General features: G+C 33.3%; 1 protein-coding gene across 3 annotated transcripts; it reads right to left on the reverse strand.

Annotated features, from left to right (window-relative positions):
• Positions 1–9410: 9410 nt before the first annotated feature.
• LOC114722683 (RRP15-like protein) lies at positions 9411–14312 on the reverse strand. 3 transcript variants are annotated; one of them, XM_028908773.1, is made up of 10 exons: positions 14117–14312; positions 13072–13339; positions 12869–12987; positions 12693–12794; positions 12450–12531; positions 12316–12335; positions 12160–12220; positions 10267–10343; positions 9859–9966; positions 9411–9766 (listed from the first exon to the last, which is right to left on the reverse strand). In XM_028908773.1, exons 1-10 carry the CDS (start codon positions 14213–14215, stop codon positions 9704–9706), a joined length of 999 nt encoding a protein of 332 aa, XP_028764606.1. In that variant the 5' UTR covers positions 14216–14312; the 3' UTR covers positions 9411–9703. The 3 variants fall into 3 exon arrangements, with proteins under 3 accessions (XP_028764606.1, XP_028764605.1, XP_028764608.1); XM_028908772.1 differs by having other exon boundaries at positions 12869–13339; positions 14117–14310; XM_028908775.1 differs by having other exon boundaries at positions 12869–13384; positions 14117–14193.
• Between the last annotated feature and the right edge of the window lie 1639 nt (positions 14313–15951).

Raw genomic sequence — 15951 nt, forward strand, 5'->3', positions numbered from 1 at the left:
AGTATACTATTTGAGGTAATTATTTAAAATAGCAAGAGACCTAAAAAATGTATACAAAAATGAGGTTGAATGATTGAAAGGTTGTACTAATTTATAAAATTAGTCCCGCAACCAAAAGGCCAGTGGAATGGCTTTAATAAATTAAAAAGCCGATTATGCTGATAAAAGGGTATTTTAGTAAATGAATTTTTATGCAAGGCTTAAAGGAAGTGTTGTGGCCTAAGAAAATTCATACTCTCTAGAATTAAAAGGAATTTATGAGTAGACAGAAGAATTTTCTGAACTCCGAAAGGCCATAAAGAAAGTTGGAGAAACGTGGGCCAAGTAAAATAAGAGGAAAATTAGGGAACAAGTTTTGATCTAATGGCTAGGATCTAATCTCCCTTTTTCTCCACCACATTTGTAACACTTGGCACCTTCTAGAAGAATGAGGTAAGGATGATGCAAGAAGATGATGCAATGATGATATAAAAGTCAACTTAAAGTTTTAAAATTACCCTTACCCTTTCTATTAGCTACCAAGGGCATTTTGGTCCATTCAAGTCAAAATTTTGGCTATAAATAGGCACTCCCTCCCCTCACATTTCGACCAAGCAAGGAACCATAGGGAAATTCTTCTGCTCTTGCATTTAGAGAGAGAAAGAGCCATTTCTAGTGAGAGAAAGTCCACCTAAGTTTAAGAAATAACCAAGGTAAGCTCCTAAGCTCTTCGTTAATTATTATGGGCTGTTTATATGTGATTTTATGTAGTTTTGGATGGTCATTTTCCATGGGGAGGTGTTGCCAAAATTTTGAAAATTATGGAAGGGTTTATCAAGGGTTTAAAGTATAGGTTACACACTTAAAAAGGATAGGTTTTGTTAAGTTTTGAGTGAGTTTTGGAAAAAAAAAATCCCACCCCTACTTATGATGATTCAATTTGGCCAAGGAGAGAGAATGGGGTTAGAGTTGGATTTGATTTAATTTGATGCTTTCAACATGTCTAAATGATGAAATGGTGTAGGGAAACACCAAGAAAGGAAGCTTGGAAGCTTGGAATTTGAAAATGAAAATTTGGTTTTCAAGACACCCTTTTCGGCCAAAATGTGATCTATAGGGAGAGATTGGATTTTCATGAATTTAAGTGAATATATGGATTCCTTGGGCAAAATTGTATAGGATTAGCCTAAGAGAATAATTTTCACAAAGCTAGAATGTTAATCCAAAAATTTAGAGAAAAGGTTAAGTTCAAGAGAGCTAGTCTTGAACTTCATGTAATCTAGTGGTCCTAATCGATTGTATGATCAATGTGACTATGTTTAGGACCTTGAAACATCCAAGAAGATGTTGATGATGTTGACTGAATGCCCACATGGTTGGAAAGTCAAGGGAGTCAAAGGAAAAGTAAGAGGAAAGCTTGAGGTGCAAGGTAGTGAACTTACCTATGTTGTATGCTTGTGTGTTGCTGTGTACATGTTATTTAAATGTTATTGTGACATGTTTTAGCTGTTGTAATTGCTATTCATGATGAGTAGATTAAATCTCTATGGTCATGCATCAAGAAGTTAGCTTTGAGCATGCTAATATGTCACTAATTAACAAGAGAATAAACAAGTTGCGTGTAGTGCATTAGTATCCATCTAGCATGATTAATATGGTATTGTTTGCTACTGAGACTTTCTGAATCTCACTCCTCCCTAACCAACCATTTAGGTCAATCAATGATGGGCAATAATGGCATGAGAAGCAAGGAGAAGAGAGTGGAGAATTATTGATGTTAATGAATGAGATTAATGTCCAATGTATAATTCTCCTATGTTGTAAATTATATTTATAAATGCCATCAATGCAGTTTATGTACTTAGAATGTTTATGGCATGATTGAAAGTGTATGAATATGAATGGGAAAGATCAAGCCCAAGTTTTACATCCCAACAAAATAAAAAGAATTAAAGCAAAAGTTAGTTAAGAGATAAACATGGGTCCTGAAGCAGTTAGTTTCGAGCTTCATTTTGACATATTATATGAATGAGTTGAGCTACGAAATTTGGTAGACCTATAGTACACATCTCAAGCTGTAAAATGAGAGGTAAATCACCTCAATTGGATGTGTATACAAGGAGATATGGATTTCCAAAGTTGAGGCACAGAATCTGGAAGTTCTAGATTTTACCAAAAAGATAATAATCTTTATCCAATAAACTGTCCAAATTGGGCAAGGATAAGTCTAATTGGATCTTTTTTCATAGAAAATTAAAAGAGCTTTCTGTAGAATTTTGGAACACCTCCATACGATTTTTCTAGAATTAGTTATGATTTTTCAAAGTTGGACCTATAATTTGAAACTTGGGTAGTGAACAGTAAATTTTCGAAAATTAACGTCCAAATTGAAATTTCTAAGTTTAAGACCATCCAAAGTGGTCTAAAATGGCTCTAAATGAATGCTAAGGTATTATATAAGTAAGGTTTGACAATATCCATACTTTTTTTTAGTGATTCCTAGCATCAATTATCAACCTGAGCAATGTCTCTAACTGTAAATGAGGTGGAACCCCAAAAAAATTTAGCTTGTGCCTTTCTTCATTACACAAGAAGAAGTAACATTGTAGTTTTTGCTCTTCAGGTATTCCAATTTCCTCAATTGTAGCCCATACTTCCCCCTCGCTATAATGACGAGGCCTACTCTTTTCAAGTATCGAAAGACCCTTTTCAGCAATTTGAGCTTGTTTCTCAGCAATTTGAGCTTGCCACTCAGCAATTTGAGCATGCTTCTCAACAACTTGAGCATGCTTCTAAGCAAGTTGAGCCTGTCTCTCAACAACTACATTGCCATCACGCATGGCGTCAACTAGTTCCTTTGTTCCTACAATCATTTTTTTACACCTTTCTTCAATGGATTCAATCATTGAAGCCTTACGCTTTTACCCCCTAACTGACATAGTTCCCACAGATGTCCCGTTTGATGGGCTATCCTCTAAGTTACCTTGTGAGGTTGGTGACTCATAATGAAAATTACATTCACTTTCAACATTAGTTCCCCCGACATTAGAGTTCCATTATGCAACCCTTTCCTTGCCACTTTTGGAGTATTTTCCTCTTGCCTTGTCTATACTAAACAATTCATATAACTTATCATAATGTAGCACAGGTGCATTCTTCCACTTTCTTGCATTTGGCTTTCTCTGCAAACATAAGTAAACTATGTAAATCAACCTATAATACATGGTCTTAAAATTCTACAAATTACTCACCTCAATCAAATCATTCTAAACTTGATTATCAGCTTCAAACAATTTTGTGATAGGATTCCATGAGAACTCACTCAATCCATGAAATAAATCATAAAGCTCTAAATCATTGCGATAAAGTCTTCTTCCTATTTTTAAAATGTTGCTTTGTAATGTGAGTACCAAAGTTGTTTGTAAGAGTTGCACCATATTATCATATACATATGTTGAAAATATTCCATCTGGACAATTCCCTTTCATCATCTCTTCTAACAAGGCATCAATAAGACATTCGTCCATCTTAGGTGTCCAACGCAAATTATCCTTCATTGATTCCTTCTTTTTCTGTGTCATTGTTCAATCTATACAAAAATTTATTGACAAAATTATAGCCATGCAACTTAAATAAATAGCGTATGCAAGCTAAAACAAAAAAAACACATACTTTCAATTAAAAATAGTATGTAAATTAATACCAAAAAAACACATACCTTTAATTAGAAATAGTATATAAACTAATAGAAGGAAACAAATACTTTCAAACAATACAAAGCAATAACAATTTTACAACCATACAACTTAATTAAACAGTTCAAATCATAATCAATATGACATATGGGTTGAGTAATCATGCGACATATGAGCTGCTATGTTATCTCTTAAAATTGATCTTTGTCTATAGTCCTCCTCATGATTGGCTGCAAATTGATCATCTATATTGGGATTGCATGACAATTCACGATCAACCTCTGAAATTGGGGCCTCATCAGGGTCAACACCCATTAAGAAATTGCGTAATATGCAATAAGCTATCACAATATCAACCATTGTCTCAATTGAAAAATGTGGCTCTGTGCCACTGTCAATTATAGGAAATCTTTTTTTCAAAACACCAAATGTTCTTTCTATCACATTTCACAAGGAATCATGTCGATGGTTGAAAATTTCTTTTGCATTTTGTGGTGCTCTTATTGAATATTCCTTCAAGTAATAATGAACTCCTCTATAAGGTGTTATAACATCACATTTGAGTAGGAAGCCAGCATCCCCGAGATAAAATTTTCCCAAACAATTTAAAGCAGTCCATAAGCACAAATATAAAATTTTCCTAAATAATTTAAAGTAGTCCATAAGCACAAATAAACATTCATAAAAAAAATAAAATAATCATTTATAGTTCCGTACTAAACCTGGGGAATTATAATTTTATCTTCTCTTGATAAGCATTTTTAAGTATTCTTGAATATGAGGCAGTTCCTTCCCAACTAGCCAACACATATGTGAATTTCATGTCAAATGAACACACAGCAAAAATATTGAGTCGGATAATCTTTACATCCTCGAAAACGGGCACCTTCTTCTTTAGGTACTTTTTTCCAAACGTGAGTTCCATCTATTGCTCCAATGCAATCGTATTATAAATTTTAGTTACACATAACATATATACTATACAATTACAAAAGCATGCACAGATATAAAAACATACCTTAAAATATGGGTAGAATATTTCATTATTAAGGATTTCTGGAGAAACCTCTGAGCCAGAAGGTTGCACAAGAAATTCAGCCTCAAGAGAAACAATAGCTTGTAATACATTATGAAAATGACGACTAATAGTTTCTCTAGACTGATTAAAATAAAAAGCCATCGTTCTACTTCTTACATTGTGTGCTAATGTGTGAAGAAATTTTGCCACCTGCTCCTCAACTGTAACATTTTTAGAATCTTTAACTCTACCAGTGTTTCAAAGTTTAGCACATAACTGCATAAATGCTCGTGATCCCATGCGAATAATATCACGACATTTTTCTGTTTCTTCTAATTGTTTCATGGATGTTCTCCTCATGGTTTCTCTTTCAACATTACCATAACTGATAGGCCTATCAACTAGTGTTGATATCTCTTCCAACAAATATAATGTATGTACAATATAACAAACAAGTTGTACAATCCACGTTCACCTACACCATTTCCAATCTTGTAACACATGGTTGAAGTTGAGGTTGAAGTTGAAATTGAACTTGAAGTCAGGACCTTTAGTTGCCACTTTAAAATTTGTGAACCTTTTAACTTCAGACTCAAAATCCAACATTTCTTCCTTAAGATCCTTGATCATTCCTTGTTTATTATGGTTGCTCATCTATAGAACAATCCAAAACCACACAACCACATACACACGTTGCAATGAATAACGATGAAGAAAATTATTAAGACCTGATTTAGCTTTTGCTAGAAGAGTATAGTTTACCATGTCATACAAAGCTGATACAAGACAATGAACATGCGTGATGATTTGTATTTGGATTTCATTACTTTTATATGAAGTATTGAGTCCAAGGAGAATGAATCAAAGGCCACAAATATATACTACTAAAATAAAGAATATTTTCATCACAAGTGCAATAATAGTAATATATACCATTAGAATAATCCACCAAGTGCAATGATATTATTTGTGTTTGCCTCCTTTCTATGGGAAACTACAAATATATGCTTTTAAGGCACTAGAAAATGTAATAATCAAATATGAGTATATATATATACAGCTTACATTATGGTGTTTTGGAGTCTTCTTATCAGTATGTAGGAAATAATTTTTTATTTCTCAGTAAAGAAATGAACTATATAACCTTTATAATAAATTTGTTTTTGTTTAATAGTGATAATTGTTATTTGTGCTTCTCCTAGAGAAGTAGACCATAAAATGACATCTAGCTCATTATTTGAAGTATATAACTTTTATTATAAATTTTTTTGAATAGTGATAAATTTGTTTTTGTTTATAAATTTCAAATGCCTTACACTTTGTATCATATGCCATGTAAAATTTTTGAATTCCATTATGTTTTTTCTAATAACTTGGGCGGTTATATAATAGAATAACTAATGCAAAATGTTAAAAGAGGACTATTCTGTTATGGAATAACTAATCTGCTAATTTAATAAAATATTTAAAAGAGAAAATTTTCTATGGAATAACTAATGCAATTTAAGTAAATCTATAAAAATAGAAAAAAGAGAAACAGAGTTGACTCCACACAAGCACTAATAAAAATGAAAGAAAAAAAAAGCATGATTAATAGAGACGATAAAGAGCATAGAAGTATATAACAGTTCACATCTTCAATCAGAAAGGAAATGTAGACAGACAAGTTGGGTTTGTCAAAATCAAGCTTCTATCTATGAACCGTATACTTTTTGAGATCCATATAAAATGAGTCTAAAGTGAGTGCTGTGATTTGTGGAGGCCAAGAACTATTTTTTAAAATAGTAACCAAATGGTGAGTTTTGGTTGGAAATTGATATTTGTGATTAGGCCACACTTCTTCTTCCTTTTTAAATCAGTTTTAGGTTACATATTGGGCCAAGAGAGCTCATAAATTTCGTGTAGGCCATGGCCCAATAATTAAAGAGGGTTAGTCAAGCCCAAAATTCAAAAGAAAAATCAAGAAGAAGGACACTTGGCTTTATCTGAAAATTTGAGGCATATGATGAGGAACACATGGCCCCTTAGGTAGCAGGAAATGGTGCCACAAAGGAGGGGAGAATGGTCAGATTTTTGCTCTATAAATACCCCCTAAAATATCCCAAAATTCAGCCAAAATAGAAAAATTAGGGAAAATTCTGCCAAATTAAAAAATAACCTCTAAACAGTACCCAAAACCCTCCAAATTCAAGGAAAACTATCAGGCTTCAAGCAAGGATCCATTAAGGTATGTCTAAACTTGATTTTGGTTAGATTCAAGGGTTGTTTTGATTGAAATTTCATGATAATTCTAAGGTGTGATGCTGTCCATTTTCAACCTGATTGAAGAAGCATTAGTGAAGGATAAAAACCATGAATATGGGCTTGAAATTACATGTTTAATTGATGTTTGGATTGAATTTTGGAAGAAAACCAAAGTTAGGGTTTTTGAACACCTTATGCGGCCACTGTGGGTTTTTGGGGTTAGAGTTTGTTTCAATATGATTTGATGATTCCAATGAGTTTAAAAGATGTTTTTGTGTAGGGAAACATTAAGGACAAGTGTTTAAAATCATTAGAATAAAAAATAAAAATTCTAGAATCCAATACTATCCTATTCGATCAACTCTAGTTGAAAGGGAAGGAATGTGATTTTGTTAAATCTGATTTGATTTTTGGATTCTACATGACAAATTTTGTACGAATGGCCCAAGAGATTGGTTGAAACAAAGAAAAAATAATTATGTCAAAAATCAAGAAAAAAAGAATTTAATTGAATTTAATGTCAAGCATTAGTGTTTATGCTTAAATTATTAGTAATTTAGAAAATGGTTATGCTTGGATTGATAGACACTTTGCAAGAAATCAAAGAGAAGCACCATTGTATCAAGGAAGCCGAATTAAATAAGTGATTAAGAGATAGTATTGAACTCATAATTTGAATGCTTTCTTACTTGTTTAAATGTGTATATGTTATTTGATTTATGTTACCATGATATGATTAAGGAAATTATATGATTATGGATGGAAGTCTATGTTGAATATGCTTTAGCAATACATTATGAGGAATCGCATAATTGCTTGATTGATTGCTCTCTTTCCATGGCAAATGATATGCACATGAAATATTACATAATGATGTTGATTTTATGTTTACATGTCACATTTTTACATAACATGAATTGCATGGTAATTATGATTCATTGCTGCTCAGATTTCTATGAAATCTCATTCCTCTGTGTTTAAATATTCATCACTAGGGGTTGGATCAAGCAAAGACAAAGGAAAATAGATTATTTTGGGAGATAATTGATTGTTATGCCTCTTTGAAACAATGCTTGTAATTATTATAGATTATTGTGAATTATGTTGAATATTGTACTAATGACCAAAAGTGATATTTATGTGAATATTTGATCAAGAAATCATGTTTTAGCATGGTATATGTGACTAAAATGGTTTTGTGTATTGAAAGGAAAAGAATAACCAAGAATGATAATTTAAGAGGATAAAAGTTGACTTTTTAAGGGTGAAGTTTGACCAACGAAATTTCATGCAATGGGTTGAGTTTTGACCTGAATTTTGACAGGCTTATATATCTTATTTTTAACTTTAAAGCAAGCGGTATTTCATCAAATTTAGGGTTTTGTACAAAAAGTTATGTCCTTCCAAAGTTGAACATAAATCCTGAAAAATTAAAAAATAATCATATGAGCAATACCACTTTGCACGAAATCTGGAACTAATTCGTAAGTTCTAGACACCAATGAGTATTTTTCCCTTAAAGATTGCATTAAAAACTTTAAATAGAATTTGAAACCACTTCATTTTGATTTTTCTAAAATTAGTTATGAATTTTTAAAGCGTGACCTTTATTAGGATTATAATGAATAGTAACCTAAATTTAAGAAATTTTAAAGTTTAAATTTTTCCAACTTAAGGCCATAAGAAATAATTCTAAATAGTTCCAATTGAGGTAAAATGTGGTCTAAAAATAAGATGTGACTGATATTTTCCTCTCAAATCTTATCTCCAGGTTACAACGACACGAGTGAAGGGGGGATAAGAGGAAATAGTGGGGGGTACAACAATGGCGTCGTAGCATTTTGATAGGGATGAGGATGAAGAGGGGGCATCCCTGATTCAGGGGAAATGGCTTTAAGTGCATGTTGTCTTTTGTTTTTTAAAATCACACATCCAAGTCAACAATTGACCAACAGCTCAATGCGCATGCTGCATAACCAAATTTAACAATGTTAATGCCACATAGGAAAGATTAACACCGTCAATGCCAACTCTAATAAGTATAGGGACTAGTATTTTAAACAAAAAAAACTAAAAGGCCAAAACTCATTGGTTGAAAATATAAGAATAAAAACAAAAATTCAATCAAAATATAAGGACTAAAGTTTGTATTATTAACCCATGCGTTTACTATAAAAGAGAAAAAAACATACTAACTTGCGGGTGCCTAATTCAAAATCAATTCAAAATCCCAAGCAATTTACTAGAAAACTGGAAGTAAGCTCAAATGAATCGAACTCAACTAAGATATTCGTTATTTACACATTCAATCTCTCATGTCTTGCATTACCAGTATCTTTCCAGAAAATCATTATATTCAAAGCTTCTTTCACTTCAAATTTCATATAAACATCGAGCTTGTAAAAAGTGATTTAGCTTTCTTATAAACAGGTTTTAAACGTTAGTTTACACAAATAATCATCCATACTCTGTTCTACAGGAACAGTTTTTTATAAAGATCGACAATTTCTTAAAACACCGAATTCACTTCCTTTCAAGTATTGTTATCATTTCTACCAACAGGAACTACAAACTGTTATATATATCTAAAACTCCACGTTAGCTCATGGACTCCATCCCTTCTCAAGATGAAGCACACTGGGCATCTAATTACAAAATTGATGGGCAAAAATCATGCCAATTACAATATTGCAGTGTCTCAATTCTTCAAATGCTCACAAAATACCCGCGAAGACGATCTCACTGCAGTGCCTAGTCAAGTTCAAAACTAATCTTCATCAGAACTACTATCTTCAGAGATTTTTCCAAAGTCATCTGATGCAACTTTTTCCTACATGCCAGTAGAAAAATAAATGGGTAAAAGTTGACATTTAGCTTAACTACAGACATCAGTTTCATATATATATATAAATGTAGTCTTACAGGAACTTTGTCCCAATCTTTCAGTCTTGAACTTGTCAGCATATAATTATCTCGTAATGGCACCCAAGCAGGCTCTTCGACTTCCAGTTTTTCTTTGCTCGTTTGAGCCTGCATATCAATAATTTGGCCAGTTACATAACTCATTAAACTCATTAATCATAAGGTAGCTACCACTACCTCCAAAAGGGTAGCTTCGAACTCACTCTCGCAATTGCCAGAGTTCATTATGAACAATGGATTATAAAGTGAAACAACGTGCAACGGTTAGTTTGAGAACTTGAACGAAAAAGTGTCATGGTGAGCTGGTTTTTTGTTTTCCTTTTTTTTTTTTTTGGGGGGGGGGGGGGGGGGGAACAGAATGCCTTCACAAACAAGGAGGACAGAGGGGGGGCTAAGCAAAAGACTGACCTTTCCAGAGGTGCCTGTTGCAGACAATGGCTTGCCTAACTCTGAAAAGAAGGCTTCTTTGGTCCGCTTTCTTATTTCTGGCAAACGACATAGACAAGTTAGAACTGTGCACAGATTGTCAGGCATGATTGGATAATCATTTGATTCTAATGAATCAATAACAATAATGATGATAATTTAAAAATTTTCACCAAGCCAAACATTGGAAGCAACTGAGAATTGGACAAAAAGCACCTTCGTGCATCTATAACACTACGACAACCACCATGGCAGATACATACAACACATTCTCGCGTTGTTAACTCTCACCAAAACAAACTGTTTATTAGACAGATAATAATGTTTTTTTTTTTTTATAATTACAACAGCAAAATTACAGCAAAAAAATAAAATAAAAAATAGCATTTATCAGTGAATGTTGAGGAGATGAAGATGCTGAGATAGATGCATATGCATACAAGAAAAAATAATATCCATAATGAACACACGACGAAAAATTGGTGTGGCACGTATTAAAGAGAAAATAGTAAAAAAAGGCCATTGAAGGTGCTAGAGTGGAAGGTGGAACAAACAATTGAGTCAAGTTAAAAGGGATAAAAGAAGATCGAAGAGAACATTCAAATAGGACCTTTTGGTCAATAATATATAGAAAGATTTAGATGTTGATGGAGCACAATGACATCACGCAATAGATATAGCCAACCTTCCCTAACAGGATAAGACTTGTTGCTATTGTAATGAACCAATTCAGATATGATCCTATGGCGATGATAGAGCAAAATAAACTGCCTAATATAACTGAAATTAAGAAATCATAATGGAATAAATTAAATTTATATTTAATGCTTGTCTTATACCCTTTTCTTCTTTATCACATATTAGTCTAACGTGGACCTGACATTTACATGAAAACCCTTTAGTACAAGACTCTTAAGATTGTTAATATTGCGACCCAGTAAGACTTTCTTGGCCATGTGATCATCAGGTTGGTATATACTGTCAACAAGAAGCCTTATTTCATCAAGGCCAACTACACGGACTACATGATGCCATTTTGCTCTATCAAGTATCCAAAACCAAATCCTTGGATATATTATCAACATTCTACATAATAAATAATTTGCTCCTAAACATTTTGCCCTTGGAATAATTTGAGATTTTCCTTTTGTCTGAAGTTGACGAGATGAGAAGGCATCTTGTGGAAAGAGAAATTAGTCGTAGATCGGAGTAAGGAGGAGACTAGGCTTTGGAAAGTTGATGCACTAGCATTCTTTTGGTTAACAAAAGGCTATCATAATTTCCTCAAGAAGCTAATTCACTATGGGCCGCAAGGTAAGCTTCAATATTTATAGAATGTTTTCAAATGCATGAGTGAATAATGTCTATTGAACATAAAGAAGTACGTCTTGTTAGAGTAAAAGATATCGTAAACAAGAATAAGAGAATAGACAAAAGAAAAGCCCTTAAAAATAGTAACAGTAAACAAGCTGTGCAATCCATCCATTTGTCTATCAGAAAACAGAAATAGTGGTTCCCCAAGAGAAACCACTGGATGAGTACCACTGAGGAGTCAGAAAGACAGGAAATATTTCAGGGTGTCACTTGTTCCCGGAAAAGAAAAAAAAAACGGTTCAAGGTATCAAAAATTTTCAAATGAGTTATGGAGGGCATGTAAATAAAAGGTGCAGAAATTAAACAAAATTCAGTAATGCAATTGGGTTGGGATAAAATAGAACTAGATTTTCCCTTCAGGAAATGCAAATTGGAATAACTAATCCCCCAAGGCTGATTTATTTCTTTTCCTGACTATTCAAATCTGCAAGTGTATGAAAGCCATATATTTCAAGTTTTCTCCTTCCGCTTGTTTTGTCAGCTTTAGCAATAACAGCATACCTTTTGCATCTTTACTCCTTAAAGGATTCAACCCTTTCTGAGCAGTTTGTGCCTTGTTGACCTGCAAAAGGGTAGTACAGTAATGGAAAAAGAACTAAATCACCAAAAAGAGGGAAAACCTGCCAAAGGAAATTTAAATGACAATCAAATACTTACAGCATTGAACAACTTAACCACTGAAAGCAATCCAGCACGATGACCAGACATGACATTAGTCCAAGTCAGTAAGGGGAAAAACCTATAAATCATGAAAGTAGACCTCTATTTGCAAGAGAACCCAACCAAAATACCTCCTTTTGTCGCAACACTTATTAGAAACTTTTCATGAGAATCCAAATAATTAGCTGGCTTGACGTGCCCCTTTTCTGCCAGCTGTAATGTTAACACTAATCAGTGTGATTGCCGTCAGGGGATACCATCAGACATACAAAACTAGATGCGTATAAATTTATCAACAACACATAAAAGTATGTTCTTAAAATACATGCTAGTTGGAATAACAGAGAAAACAGCCAGATTAAATAAGAAATTACCATTTTCTTTTCCTTCTTCGCCTCTCCCTTGACATGGCGTTCAGCCTCTTCTTCTGCAAGCTTGTCTGCAATAAGTTTCTTGTGCCCTGATAATACTGGACCCTACAAAACTATCAAACTGTAAGGAAACCAATCTCATTCTTTGTATATTCCCAATGAACAAGCATCTATCTTACCAAGGAATCTTCAGAAACACTCTTCTTCATAATATTCCTGAAGGCCATCCTGAATGCTCTACAACCTTCCGTAAATTTTGTTATTCCTGGCTGAATATCCCCATCTTCTCCTTCATCATCTGAAATGTCATTATTCATATCACTCACAGTTGGGTTACAAGCATCTTGTCCTCCTGCTTCATCGTCATCAGAGAAGTCATCACCTTCTTTGTCTTCCTCTTCAGTTACATTATTGGTAATTCCAGGCTGAATACCACTGCCATCCTCATCATCATCATCAGAATTATACTCCCGTGCTCGCTTGCGGATAAGTCTCTTCATTTTCTTGTCCATTTTAACTTTCTTCTGTACCTGGGGCGCTGGTATCAATTTTGGCCTTTTATTTGACTTCTTATGACCATGCCTTTTAAGTAACTGCCTCTTTTTCAGGCTTCTTCCAGATTCCAGCAGCTGGGTTTCTTCAGCCATGGACTGTATAACAGATAAAAACCCACATTAACAAAAGGCAGCATTTCTCTGCAATGTAAGAGAAAGAATTGTTATAAATTGAAAGGTTGAGAGTTGGGGGGAACTCGACTATTCGCCGGAAATAGAACCAAAACAGCCTCTGATATATATCACGGTAACGAGGTTGAGCAAAGCGAGTCAAATTTACCAAACAGAACACCAATTTGATATTTGAGATTAAGATTGTTCAAAGTTCACACCCAATCGAGTCTATTCAAGCACTTCAAAATATATAACAGCAGTTGTAGAAGACTAGGCACACTACATATCAGTTTGAATGTGCTAAAATAACAGTGTATTCGACCATTCATTCGATCTTTCGATTCAATTGTGTGAAAAGGGGGAAAAAGATGGTTTACGAGGACTATGCTAATGAACAAGGGCAAGTCAAAACTTCATTTCACAATTTTTTTTTTTTTGAGTAAACAAACGAAAGAGCCTCGTACTATATCAAGAAAGAGACGCTATCTCCTCAAAGACATAGACACAAATGCGATACGAGAATTAAACCCTAAAACCGTCAAACTCGCGTCATTCCGCTGCCCCACACATTATCGAATACCAAAACGGTAATGAGCGAGTAGAACCCACTAAACCAAAACTGAACGTTCCAGTAAATACTGAGTGACACTAAAGACACTCAACCAGCACCCAATTGCCCCATAAACCCCACAATTTTCCCGCGCCTTCCGAAAAACAAATACGAGTTATGTTAAAATACAGGAGGGACCGTGCCCTGACCTCTTTCTTAGATCCGGTGCCACAGAAGGCAGCAACAGTGGCGTCGACCAAAGGCACCTCAATCGGCTGGCTCAAATCTCTAAGCGGCTCGGCGACCATAGTGAAGAATTAACACGGCGGACAGTGATAAACCCTAGAAGGTGTACGGCAACCACGTACACCACCAAGCAACAAAGCCAAAACCCTGGAGGAGCGTCAGGTTCTAGTGAAAGAAGACGGGGGGAGAGAGAGAGAGCTAATGAAATTCCGGAGAGACTCGGAATGAGAGAGAAAAGCAGGGATGGAGGGTTTAGACTTCATGAGTGTATTTGGATTGGGATTCGGTAAAACTGTCTTCTAATTTAACTGATTTTGTAATTAAAATTAGAGTAAAAATCAGTTAATGTAATGATATTTATATTTAGATAGATATTTATAAAAAGTTAGTTAGAAAAGTTAAAGATATAGTTGGATTGGCATTGGGTAAAAGTCAACAAGTGTAATGTGATTTGTGTTTAGATAGATGTTTATAAAAACTCAATTGAAAAAGTTAAAAATTGTTTGGCCGATTAAATAAAAAAAATGAATTCAGTTGTAAAATGACCTAAAAGGATATGGACTTTATTAATAGTAGTGTTTAATATTTTATATTTTTAATGTAATAATAGTTTTTAAAAAATACCTAAAATTATTATGACAAAATAAAAATAGTTTATTTGTAAGATTATAAAATAAAAATATTTGTCACTTAAAAAAATTTGAAAACACATTGTAAATAATTAATTAAATATATATAATAAACAAACATGAATATAAATTAAAATTCATTTGATTTGAATAAAAACTCATTATGCTAATAAAAAAGATGAGACGAAGGGGAAAATGTGAGGGTAAATCTGGGTTGGTATGTTTTCAATGCTCATTTTTAATAATCACCGTTTGAAACTGTAATTTAAAATGGAAAAAGTCAGATTTTCTTCTGTTGATCTAACTGAGGTTGAAGGCCACAAGTTGGTTGGGTTTTTAGCCCATACAATGAACCATTTGATTCTAAATAAGTTACAAACTTCAATTTCACACTTTCCTAAAAGCTTTTATCGTTGCAAACTGCAGTTCAAACAAGTAAAAGTTGTTTAGATGATTAAATAAAAAAACGAGTCCAGTTGTAAAATGGTTGGAAAAAGCATAAACTTTATTGAATAGTAATATTTTATATTTTATATTTTTAATGTGATAACAGTCAAAAAAATACCTAAAATTTTTATGATAAAATAAAAATAGTTTATTGGGAGAATTATAATGAGGTCCTAAGTAAGGAAAACAATTAAAAAAAAAAGTCTCAGAAGTTGTCATTCTCACTCTAGGACTTGTCATTATAGGCTGTTGAGCTTATTATTGGGATTTTTTAGTAATTATTTCTCTTCTGTGGGATTTGATTATAATTCCCCCTAGTTTATTTGTGAGATTATAAAATAAAAATATTTGTTACCGAAAAAATTTGAACATATTGTAGATAATTAATTAAATATATATAATGGACAAACATGAATATAAATTAAAGTGTGAGGATAAATCTGGGTTGATATATTTTGAATATTCATTTAATGCTATACTAACAATATAATGCATTTTGAAATTGTAGTTTGAAATGGAAAAAGTTATATTTTCTTCCGTTGAGTCCAACTGAGATTGAAAGTTATAAGTTAGCTGGGTTTTTAGGCCATCGAAACAACTATTTAGTTCTAAATAACTCATAAACCGTAATTTCACGTTTTTTCGTAGATTTTTTTCATTTCAAACGGTGATCCATTCCATTTCCCACAGTGAGAGAAAAAAGACAGCTTGAATTTGAAGCA

Source organism: Neltuma alba, unplaced genomic scaffold, assembly GCF_004799145.2.
Source record: "Neltuma alba isolate B1F8T4 unplaced genomic scaffold, ASM479914v2 tig00012103_pilon, whole genome shotgun sequence".
Taxonomy (NCBI): Eukaryota; Viridiplantae; Streptophyta; class Magnoliopsida; order Fabales; family Fabaceae; genus Neltuma; species Neltuma alba.

What these genes read in the sequence shown, in the direction of transcription:
- LOC114722683 (XM_028908772.1), bottom strand. Translation starts at nt 14,215, where the DNA reads ATGGTCGCCGAGCCGCTTAGAGATTTGAGCCAGCCGATTGAGGTGCCT. An exon ending in CGAAGAAGGAAAAGAAAATG is followed by an intron (nt 12,532 to 12,692) that starts GTAATTTCTTAT and finishes TTAACATTACAG; the next exon opens with CTGGCAGAAAAGGGGCACGT. An exon ending in TGGTTAAGTTGTTCAATGCT is followed by an intron (nt 12,221 to 12,315) that starts GTAAGTATTTGA and finishes ACCCTTTTGCAG; the next exon opens with GTCAACAAGGCACAAACTGC.